We start from the raw sequence: 12,326 nt of genomic DNA, 5'->3' as shown, positions 1-12,326 counted from the left end.
ACATCTAAAAATAATGCACATTCCTTAAAGCTTACTTCTTTACAGAATTAAAGCATCTACCTAATCAAATTACAGCTTACCTTTTAAACTCTGATGCAGGTAATCAACACATTTTGTAAACAACTTCACCATACCCGATGCGATTGGAGTGTCGATCTCTAACCAAGGATAGGAATAGTTATTGCTGTAAATGAAAATAAAATTACATGGATGCTAATCTACATATGGACATAATGTGAATTGCTAATGCTTTCTATGATAATCTTAAATTATCATTTACTTCATAGAAACAGGAAGAATGAATAGCACTTGCATTTATATAAATACTTTGGTACAGCCTTTGGTAAAACCAGACATATTTTCACTCCAGTTCTTTGGTTTCTGAGATGGCTGATGAGACCAATGTGGGAACTGTGACTCTGACACAGATAGGGTAGGAAGTGCCTCATGAATTGAACAGGTGAGTTGTTTGGCAGGTGGTTCACTCCTTCCACTATTTACACAGGGATTCTATTATTTCCTGGAGAATGCACCTTAAGTTCTCAGTGCCATCCTAAATACTCCTCCTCCATTTTGACCCATCATTGGCCAAGGATTTCCATAAATCGATGAGAATGTTACACATTGATCAAGGAAACTTTGAGAACATGGTTGAATTGTTTCCTCTGCCTGTCTGGTAATCTTTTCTTATGAAAAAGTTTGAAACAGAATGTCCGTTTCAGGAATCTGATGTCCGGCAATTGAATGGAGCTGTCTCAAGTGTAAATGCTGAGAACATTGATTAGGGAGGGGCAGCTGATGTTGGTTAGCTTATCCTGCCAGTAAATTTGAAGGATTTTGTAGAAATTCGGTTCTTGAACCAATCGGCAAAACCCTAATCACTACAGTTTAGCACCACTGTAACCACTGCACTAAAATGGACTCTCTTTTTGTTCTAATTGTGTTCTTTCTTGTAAAAATTGTGTATAATTTATGTTTTCTTCTTTTGAATGCTGCTTATATGATGCTATGTGCCTGTGACGCTGCTGCAAGTAAGTTTTTCATTGCACCTGTACATACATGTACTTGTGCATTTTACAATAAACTCGACTTCAAAGTTGGTGGGGTCTCATTAGTGCCTTGAGGTGCTGCTGAAGATAGTCCACATCTCAGAAGACAAGAGAGCAGGGAGAAAGATACAGAGATAAGGAAGCTGAAAACAAGAATTTTTTTTTAATTGAGGCAATGCTTAAATATAAGTCACCAAGCACAGATATGATGTTTCAGTGGGATATGTTACAACACTGGCAACTGAACTTTGGATGATCTCAAATCATATAGGGTGAAAGATTAGAAATTAGCCAGGAATTCACTGGAACAGTGAAGTACAGAAGAAACAAAGGTCTGGAGAAGGCCTCAAATAACTACGAGGAGAGGAATGGCATGATTGGTTAGGGAGTGGACTCCATGATGAGGACAAAGGCAATGACATTGATCTTCCTGATATTTTGTTGGGAGAAGATTTTTCTTCATCCCATGCTGAATTTCAGAGGGTTTGGCGGAGGAGTCTTCCATAAGAGGCAATGGAGGGAGAGAGTCGGTGTCAGCATATATTTACTATGTTTATGCATGATGTTGCCAGGTAACAGCATGTACATTGAGGAGAGATCCTGGGAAGCCCAGACTGAACGGTGCAGGTGTTGCTGAGAGGATAGACAAGAAATGAAATAGGGCAGAGCAGTCTCAGCCAGCTAAAAGATAAACAAAGTGCATCAGGATATGGTGTCACCAATCAATAATTGCAGAAATGTTTAGAAGACAAAGAAGGATAGTTTACTACATTAGTCATGTCAGATGAAAATTGTGTCTTTGGCAAAGGTCATTTCAGTACTGTGGCAGAGGGAGAAACTGACTGGAGGGATTCTAATGTCTGATAAATGCAGTTTGACACTTTCCCAAAGCAACTTGCTTTACTGGCACCCAATCCTCCACCTGGAATAAACATTCCTCCACCACTTGCATATGGTGACTAGAGCCTGCACCATTTACAAAATGCACTGCAGTAAATCCCCAACAGCAACTTCCACTCCCATGACTTGTACCACTTAGCAAAGGTATGGGAATGCCACCATCTCCAAGTTCTCCTCCAAATCAAATACTTCCATGACATGAAAATATATCAATGTTAGTCAATCACTGTCAAATCAAAACCTTGAAACTCTCCTGGCTAATAGACTGCAGTGGCTCAAATGGACAGTTCACTAAAATCCACTGCAGGCCATTTAGGGGTGTGTAAGTAATGCTGTGAATTAAATAAAAAATCCTTTTGGAAATTTTGGCCTAATGGTCTGGAGGAACGGAGGAAATAGGGGAGGTGGCTGAACAAAGGGCTGCTTCCTTACTCACAAAAAGATTTAAAAAGCTCCTTGGGTGAAAGAGATGGGTGAGAGAGACTTTAAGAGCGTGATGGGCTAAGAAGTAACAGGATCTAGCTTTAGTCTAATGAGCCAATTAATTATATCGTTCTGATGATGTTGAAGAAATAATCCTGCTCAGGACAACTGGAACACAGGATTGTAAGGTGAATTGAATGCTACAACTGATCTAAGGCAGTAGAAATATATTAATAGGAAAATCTTCAGATACTTTTACAGATAATGTAAATAAATCAAACTTTCTGTAATGGTTCACTGTAACACAAAGAGATGGCATGAGAAGAACAAAAATTTAGTATTATTCTATTAATCAAATCAAAGGCATCATGGTTATTGGAAGATGCATTCAAAATATATATCCGAGGAATGCTTTTAATGAGCAAAAATACTCTAAACTGAATTAAAATTTCAGGATTACGCATCTGATGTTGGGTGGAATATCAAAGGGAATTTTCCATTGCTACTTGCCAGTTTCAAGGGGTTAGATTGTCTGAGCTGGCCCACCCCTTATATGTGCACCTGTGCTTTTTCTCAGGCTGCACTTTTATATCCCTGCAGGGCCATTTATTTTGAAGCCTCACTACCAAGGCTGCACCACAAAATGAAACAGTGCTTAAGCAGCAACTAGGCAGATCCTGAGGTTCCCTTTCAATTGCATTGATGGCCTTTTGATAGCTTGCTGCTTTTTATATGCCTACAATCAGAAACATTTAAAAACAATCAAAATTATTATAAAAATAATACATTACGGTAAAACACAATTAAGTGATTAAAATTTATTAAAAACAGTAAAATTAAAAACAAAATCACTTACTTACTTGAACATAACTTTTCAATCAATGTCAGCAACCCCATTCAAATGAAAAGAGCTGCACTAGCCATGGCTGTTGTAAAGCTGAGGTGCCAGGTGTGAAGTGCATCAGGCTCCTTAGGTCAGTATACATTTGACTAACGTTGAATCATTTAGATTCAGTGTTAAATCCAGTGGAAGAGTGGGAGGTCAGATGCATTGACATCTAACCTCCAGCTTATATCGGACTTCTGTCATGTGCAGGTCATTGAGCAGACCTGTGAAAATCAACTTGCTGGTGGTTCCTTATAGAAACATTGGCGAAATGTTTCAGCCCATTACTTAATCCAATTTTAGTTCCCACTTCACACAGTATTGGAGACCTTCTCTGCTTTTTTTGCACCTACAACATACCGTTGCTCAAAATTCAAATAGTCAAAACAGACAACTAAAACTTAAAATGTTTTATGAATGATGAATCTGAAATGGATCTGGAATTTTGCAAAGTCAGGGGGCTTAGACGGTTAACAAAAAACAGGCAGCTATGGTAGTACTGTATTTTGATCAAGATTTCCTTCATGGATTATTATGAACAATGCCCTAAGTTAATTTATATCTTAATTTTAGGAAAACAATTCATTCTAATTGAAATAAAAGTTTCCATAAATGTAAAAAAAATTGATAAATTGGTACATTTTGTATTTTTCCCAGAGCAGAGACATTCTTTTGCTGCAGTAAGCATATACATATTTGGGCAGTTTGCATGATTTCCATAATCAAACTGCAAAATAAATCAAACTTTTGTTCAGTCTTGCATTTTACAATCAATTACAAAGTAGTTACCTTCCTTTTTCTGCATTTAGTACCATTAGCCATGGCCTGAAAAGCTCCAGCAATTTTGCATAAACCATCTGCAAACCTACAATGAAATGATTTCAAATCACTAACATATAGTGAAAATCTAAAGATATAAAATAAAATAGGACATCTGTTTGTCCTGCACATAGCTCAGTAATTAAACATTCCAAAATCTGAAATCTGCAATACAAGTCAGGTTTAGCATGAGGATGTTTACTACAATCTTAGTTGTTCTAAAACTCCCATAGGAATGCCCACCATAGCCCAAAGGAGGCCTAATTTTATTTTTTCCCCATTGAAAATTGCTGAGATTTTTTCCAGACCTATTTTTGAGGTACTAAATATTTAGATGGACTTGACTTAAGTATTTTTAGCTTACCTGAACCATAAAGAGAAGTTGAAAATTCATTCACTGAGTTTCTGCGGGAGACCAGTTATGATTTGAACCAGTTAGATGAATGTAACCAAGAGAAAGAGCCAAGTTTAGTGAGATACCAAAGAAATGCCTTAGATACTCTTACAGAGGCTGTTTACAATGACCAAGGAACCTTTTTTTTTGGCTGCTACTACTGGAACGGGAAAGCTTTCCTTATTAATCTACTTTTGGCTAAAGTTTGGAGGCAAAACATGATTTGTTCTGTCCTTGAAAATCACCTTCAACATTTTTGACAGGGGAGAAAACGGCTTTTAAACTCCCTTTAAATTTGACATTGGTTGGGGAAATTCTAAAAGACTGCAAACTTATTGCCTGGGATGAATGTACAATGGCTCACAAAGCAGGTATTGAAGTATTAGATTGAACATTACAAGATCTCAGACACAAAAGTAAATTGTGAGATGTTATTTTAGTGCTAGTTGGAGATTTTTGTCAAATGCTACTAGTAATTCCATGAGGTACTAAAGCAAATGAATTGAAAGCCTGCATTAAAGCATCATATATTTGGGAAAATGTTAAATGATTACACTTGAAAACCAACATGCAAATGCAGTTGACAGGCTATCCATTTGCGAGAGAGTTTGCTTTGAATTTGCCCAAATTAAGAGATGGGGAAATTAAACACAAAGACTCAACAGGAATGACTTTGATGAAAAATTTGGGCTGAATTGTTATATCACTTCATGATCTGATGCAAGCTGTTTTCCCAAATGTCACTTGGCACTATTTAAATTACCAATGCTTGAGTGTAAGTGCAATTTTAGCATTAAAAAAACACAACACAGGCCATAAATGAAGATCTTCTTCAAAACTTCCTAGACAAACTGTACAATATAAAACTATTGACAGGGTGAAAGAGATTTTTGAGCTTTACATTTTCCTGTTGAATTTTTAAACCCTTTATCACCACCTGGTGTGCCATTACATAATCTTGAACTAAAAGGAGCTCCAAAGATGCTACTCAGGAATTTGCATCCACCAATACTATGCAATGGCATAAGATTATCCATTCAAAAATAACTACCATATGTAATTGAGGCTACGATAATAATGACTGGTAATGCTGCTGGGGAAAATATCTTCATCCCTCAGATACCAGTTATCCCCTCTGATCTACCTTTTCAATTCAAGCTTCTTCAGTTTCCTGTTCAACTTAGTTTTGCTATGAGCATTAACAAGGTGCACGGGCAATCACTAAAAGTCATTGGCTTTAATCTCGAAACACAGTGCTTTTCCGACAGTCAGCTATATCATAGAATCATAGAACAATACAGCACAGTACAGGCTCTTCGGCTCACGATGTTGTGCTGACACTTTATCCTGCTCTAAGGTCCATCCAACCCTTCCCTCCCACATAGCTGCTAAGTTTTCTATCATTCATGTGCCTATCTAAGAGACTCTTAAATGTCCCTAATGTATCAGCCTTCACCACCTCTGCTGGCAGCGTGTTCCACACACCCACCACTCTGTGTAAAAAAAACTTACCTCTGACATCCCCCCATACCTTCCTCCAATCACCTTAAAATTATGTCCCCTCATGTTAGCCATTTTTTCCCTGGGAAAAAGTCTCTGACTGTCCACTCGATCTATGCCTCTTATTATCTTGTACACCTCTATCAAGTCACCTCTCATCCTCCTTCGCTCCAAAGAGAAAAGCCCTAGCTTGCTTAATCTATCCTCAGAAGACATGCTCTCCAATCCAGGCAGCATCCTGGCAAATCTCCTCTGCACCCTCTCTGAAGCTTCCACATCCTTCCTATAATGAGGCAACCAGAACTGAACACAATACTCCAAGTGTGGTCTAACTATAGTTTTATAGAGCTGCAACATCACCCAGCAGCTCTTGAACTCAATACCCTGACTAATGAAGGCCAACACACCATATGCCTTCTTAACAACCCTATCAACCTGTGCAGCAACCTTGAGGGATCTATGGACATGGACCCCAAGATCCCTCTGTTTCTCCATACTGCTAAGAGTCCTGCCATTAACCTTGTATTCTGCCTTCAAATTCCATCTTCCAAAGTGTATCACTTCACACTTTGCCCGGTTGAACTCCATTTGCCACTACTTAGCCCAGCTCTGCATCCTATTTATGTCCTGTTGTAACCTACAGTAACCTTCTACACTACCCACGACACCACCAACCTCGTGTCATCAGCAAACTTACTAACCCACCCTTCCACATCCTCATCCAAGTCATTTATAAAAATCACAATGAGCAGGGGTCACAGAACAGATCCCTGCAGAACACCACTGGTCACTGACCTCCAGGCAGAACATGCTCTATCTACCACCACCCTCTGTCTTCTATGGGCGAGTCAATTTTGAATTCACACAGCCAAGTTTCCTTGGATCCCATGCCTCCTGACTTTCTGAATGAGCCTTCCATGAAGAACCTTATCAAACACCTTACTAAAATCCACGTACACCACATCCACTGCTCTACATTCATCAACGTGCTTTGTCACATCCTCAAAGAATTCAATCAGGCTCGAGAGGCACGACCTGCCCTCACAAAGCTGTGCTGACTGTCCCTAATCAGCCCATGCTTCTCCAAATGCTCATAAATCCTGTCTCTAAGAATCTTCTCCAGTAATTTGCCCACCACTGAAATAAGACTCATTGGCCTGTAATTCCCAGGGTTGTCCTTACTCCCTTTTCTTAAACAAAGGAACAACATTTGCCACCCTCCAATCATCTGGCATTACTCCTGTGGCCACTGAGGATACAAAGATCATCATACAGCAATCTCTTCCCTCACTTCCTGTAACAACCTTGGATATATACCGTCCGGCCCCGGTGACTTAGCTATCCTAATGTTTTTCGAAAGTTCCAGCGCATCCTCTTTCTTCAGGTCGACATGCCCTAGCATATCAGCCTGTTGTACGCCATCCTCACAAACGCCAAGGTCTCTCTCAGTGATGAATACTGAAGCAAAGTATTCATTAAGGACCTCCCCTACCCCTTCTGACTCTGGGCACGTTTCCTCTTTTATCCCTGATCAGTCTTACTCTCACTCCAGTCATCCTCTTATTTTTCACATAACATGTAGAATGCCTTCAGGTTTTCCTTAATCCTACTCACCAAGTCCTTCTCATGCCCCCTTCTAGCTCTCCTGTCCATTCTTAAGCTCCCTCCTGGCTACCTTGTAACTCTCAGAGAGTTGTGGACACAGCCCAGTGCATCACAGACACCAGCCTCCCCTCCTTGGACTCTGTCTTTACCTCTCGCTGCCTTGGTGAAGCAGCCAGCATAATCAAAGACCCCACTCACCCAGGTCATTCTCTCTTCTCTCCTCTTCCATCAAGTAGAAGATACAGGAGCCTGAGGGCATGTACCACCAGACTTAAGGACAGCTTCTACCCCACTGTGATAAGACTATTGAACGGTTCCCTTATACAATGAGATGGACTATGACCTCACGATCTACCTTGTTGTGACCTTGCACCTTACTGCACTGCACTTTCTCTGTAGTTGTGACACTTTACTCTGTACTGTTATTGTTTTTACCTGTACTACATCAATGCACTCTGTACTAACTCACTGTAACTGCACTGTGTAATGAATTGACCTGTATGATCGGTATGCAAGACAAATTTTTCACTGTACCTCAGTACAAGTGACAATAATAAACCAATACACTTCAGCCCATCCGACTGACTGCAATTTTGCCCTTTCAACTGCCTATCCTTCCTCACAGTCTTTCTACATGCTGCATCTACTTGTACACTAAATGAACCAAGCTCTGACCTGCCATTTGGGTTCCCATCCCCCTGCCAAACTTGTTTAAACCCTCCCCAACAGCTCTAGCAAACCTGCCCGCAAGAATATTGGTGCCCTTCCAGTTTAGGAGTAATCCATCCCTTTTGTACAGGTCGTACCTTCTTCAGAAGAAAGCCCAATGATCCACAGATGTGAAACCCTGCCCCCTGCACCAACTCCTCAGCCATGCATTCATCTGCCAAATCAACCTGTTCCTACCCTCACTGGCACATGTCACAGGCAGGAATCCAGAGATCACTACCCTTGAGGTCCTGCTTTTCTGCTTCCTACCTAGCTCCCTATTCAGGACCTCATCTCTTTTTCTACCTATACTGTACATCATTGGTACCAATATGTACCATGACTTCTGGCTTATTGCCCTCCCACTCCAGAATACCGAGGACCCGATCTGAGACATCCCTGACTCTGGCACCCAGGAGGCAACATACCCTCCGGGAGTCTCTTTCACGCCCATCCTGTCTGCCCCCCTTACTATTGAATCCCCTATCACTTCTGTTCTCCTCTTCTCCCCTCTTCTCTTCTGTGCCACACAACCAGGCTCAGTGCCAGAGACCTGACCGCTGCGTCTTTCCCCTGGTAGGTCACCCCCACCCCCCACCCCCCCAAACAGAATCCAAAGTGGTATACCTGCTATTTGGCGGAACAGCCACAGGGGTACTCTGCACTACCTGCCTATTCTCCTTCTTTCTCCTGACAGTCACCCAGCTACCTGGCTCCTGCAGCTTAGGAGTGACTGCCTCCCTGTAGCTCTTATCTATGAACTCCTCGTTCTCCCTTAGGAGCCGAAGGTCATCCAACTGCAGCTCCAGTTGCTGTGGTGCTCCAGGGTTAGAGATAAAGATAATCGAAACATTCTTACACTGGCTTCAAAAGCAAGAAATATAGTGTATTCTGAAGCACTTCAACATCAAAATCAAGTAAATTTACATTGTGCATTGGTACATACCTACTTAAAGAGAATATTAAATATACTTTTTGTATACATTTTTATTCGTAGCTTAAGTTAAACCACATAATTTTAACCCCCTAATTATATTATTCATGGAATAATTATACATTTAAGTTAGATATTTGTTCATTTGCAAGAAGTTATAAAACCTGAATGCATGGAAATGAGTGCAAACATCATAAATGCCAGCATTATAACCCCAGCAACACTGGCTATAGCACCTACTATTAATCTAAATTAAATATTACAGTTCAACAATGGTTGGTTTTGATTGTTCTTCACAGAATAAGTGAAATAAAACTAGGGTTAAGTGCAGGCATTTACTGGCAACATTCAGAAATTTGGTGTTTTAATCAGAACATACACCTGACCCAGACCCAACACATGCAGTCGGGCTCTGGGTTTTCTTCATCAATACCTTCAAAACTGATTAACAGGGCAGCTTTCTTGGAATCAAGCTACTTTAGTTGTGTGCATAACAGTGACAAAACTCTGTATGTTATTAATTTATTGGAAGTACTTTTTGCAAAGCTCTGATGTGATCAAGCACTGTACGAATGCAAGATCTATAAATCTGTATTTTGTAATGTTTTCTTTAAATAATACCTGCTACATTTTTGTTGCTGGCTGCAGGTTCTTGGGCCAGTTTGGAGATCTCAGAATCAATAAAAGATTTGGCAAGGAACATCCAGAATCTCTTCACTTCATTCATGTATGGAGTCCACTTTGAAAATAGACCAAAGCTCCTTAAATCTGTTTTTGAAAGACGCAGTTTGTGGAAGAAATCAGAAAGCCAGTGTATTGTCTCCTGCACCTGTTAGGTGAAACAAAATTCAAACCACTTTCTAATCACATTGTGCATTTTTCTCAACATATTTAGATGGGGTGTAGGGGTGAATAGAAGGACATCGCAAATATCTGAGCTTGGAACTTTGATTCCCTTCTCAGACTTAACATGCTACGATAAGTATGATTTTGGTCGGCAAACTCCTCTTTTCTCACCACTTCTTGAATTTCTTCCAGTTGATTTCAGTCTCGTATTCCATTCTTCAGCCCCATATCAAGACGATTCAGTCCACAGTCAAATCAGTACATGCTACTAATACTACTGCTTGGGAGTACATATAAAATTGTATAGAAAGGGATCTATGGCAAACTATTTTCCCATCCCTGACTGATGTACTGGAGATTCATAAACTCACAGATTTCCAGCATCCATGTTATTTCCTCTCAATAATTTCAGGTAATGAAACAATTCAGATATTGATTTTGTTTCCACCATTTATATTTCCTACAGACTAATCAATTTTTCAAAACATGGCTCTCTATGATCCTCTTTTTTTCCCCCCAATGATCACATTGCCACCTCACTGATTATCCCAAACTCAACACCTACCCTTCTGATTGTCTCTTCCCCATTTCACCAAACTACTCCTAAATTCACTTTGCCAGGAACTCTACTCTTCAAATAGCAGGAGCATATGGAATAAAAAGCAACTTTCCTTGCAACGTTTGCTCCTTCTTGCATATCAGAACATTGGTACTGGGGGCCTCATGCAAATCTGATGTCAATTCTTCATGGACTATCACTTTAATGGGTCTTCTCAAGTATAGTACAATTCCGATGTCAACAATTCACAGGTGACATGCCATTTTGATTTTATTTCAATATTTCTTTAAATTTCCACTAGGTAATATCTTATTGAATATAAAACAATGATGATTAAGTACAAGTGGGGCATGGAAGAGGAAAGGACAAAGAAAGAAGATAAAGTATGTAGTAGGGACATGGAATGACAGATGAAAACAAACTAGGGACAAGGAATTCAAGAGCTAAAGGCAGAATAAATCTGGCAAAGGAAGGGAAATTAAGATGAAAAAAAAGTGCAAGGAAAATAGGGAGAGAATAATATGTTGATTTTGGAATAAAAATTAATACAGAAGCTCCAAAAATAAATGCAAAAGCCTGTTTAGACACAAGTTATTTCCCATGTTAGAACTGGCATATTTTGCATTACCTGTTCAAATGACAGAATGATCTTTTGAGAACACAGAGTGTCTGCAGATCTCATTATCCTGGGCTCACATTCAACCTCAGAGGTACAATTTAAGGTTTTCAAAGCAACCTTCCAACAGTCAGGATTCAACTTTTGTTCTGAAGAACCTTATTCAGAAAAAAAGGGGAAATGTATAACTTTTTTTTTGCAAGAACTCTTCCAGTTTATTAAAGCAATAAAACTTCAGATGCTGGAAATCTGAAATAAAAATAAAAAATGCTGAAAATACTCAGCAGGGCAAGTAGCATCTGTAGAGGGAGAAACAAATAACATAAATTATCAGTATTTCCAATACTTTGTTTTTTATTTTTCTTTCATTTTACCATTATACTTTAATTACCCTTTTTACATCTGTCATGATGCTAACACTGATGCAAAAAAAAAGCAAATTACTCTTAGCAGTGTGGAGGAACAGAGGGATCTTGGGGTCTACGTTCATAGATCCCTCAAGGTTGCTGCAAATGTCGATAGGGTTGTTAAGGCGGCATATGGAGCGTTGGCCTTCGTTAGTCGGGGTATTGAGTTAAAGAGCCGCGAGGTAATGTTGCAGCTCTATAGAACTCTGGTTAGACCACACTCGGAGTATTGTGTCCAGTTTTGGTCGTCTTGTTATAGGAAGGATGTGGAAACTTTAGAGAGGGTGCAGAGGAGATTTACCAGGATGTTGCCTGGATTGGAGAGCATGGCTTATGAGGATAGGTAAAGCGAGCTAAGGCTTTTCTCTCTGGAGAGGAGGAGATGAGAGGTGACTTGATAGAGGTCTACAAGATGATAAGAGGCATAGATCAAGCAGACAGTCAGAGACTATTTCCCAGGGCAACAATGGCTAACATGAGGGGACATAATTTTAAGGTGATTGGAGGAAGATATAAGGGGGATGTCAGGGATAAGTTCTTCACACAGAGAGTGGTGGGTGCGTGGAACACATTGCTGGCAGAGGTTTTGGGGGCAGATACATTAGGGACATTTAAGAGACTCTTAGATAGATGTACTATATGAATGATAGAGAAATGGGGGGCTATGTGAGAGGGAAGGG

At 39.9% G+C, this 12,326-nt stretch overlaps 1 protein-coding gene across 2 annotated transcripts in view; it reads right to left on the bottom strand.

Moving 5' to 3' along the window:
- epg5 (ectopic P-granules autophagy protein 5 homolog (C. elegans)) overlaps window positions 1–12,326 on the bottom strand; it is a 102,121-nt gene that overhangs the window by 24,763 nt on the left and 65,032 nt on the right. For both annotated transcript variants that reach the window (XM_052010026.1, XM_052010025.1), the window contains exons 32-35: window positions 11,252–11,397; window positions 9,840–10,047; window positions 4,048–4,123; window positions 81–184 (exon numbers count right to left, since the gene is read on the bottom strand). In XM_052010026.1, the coding sequence (XP_051865986.1) occupies window positions 81–184; window positions 4,048–4,123; window positions 9,840–10,047; window positions 11,252–11,397 (534 nt within the window). The remainder of the gene's footprint in view (window positions 1–80; window positions 185–4,047; window positions 4,124–9,839; window positions 10,048–11,251; window positions 11,398–12,326) is intronic.

This window comes from Pristis pectinata, chromosome 2 (assembly GCF_009764475.1).
Source record: "Pristis pectinata isolate sPriPec2 chromosome 2, sPriPec2.1.pri, whole genome shotgun sequence".
In the NCBI taxonomy this organism is placed as follows: Eukaryota; Metazoa; Chordata; class Chondrichthyes; order Rhinopristiformes; family Pristidae; genus Pristis; species Pristis pectinata.
This window is presented reverse-complemented; position numbering and strand designations above follow the sequence as displayed.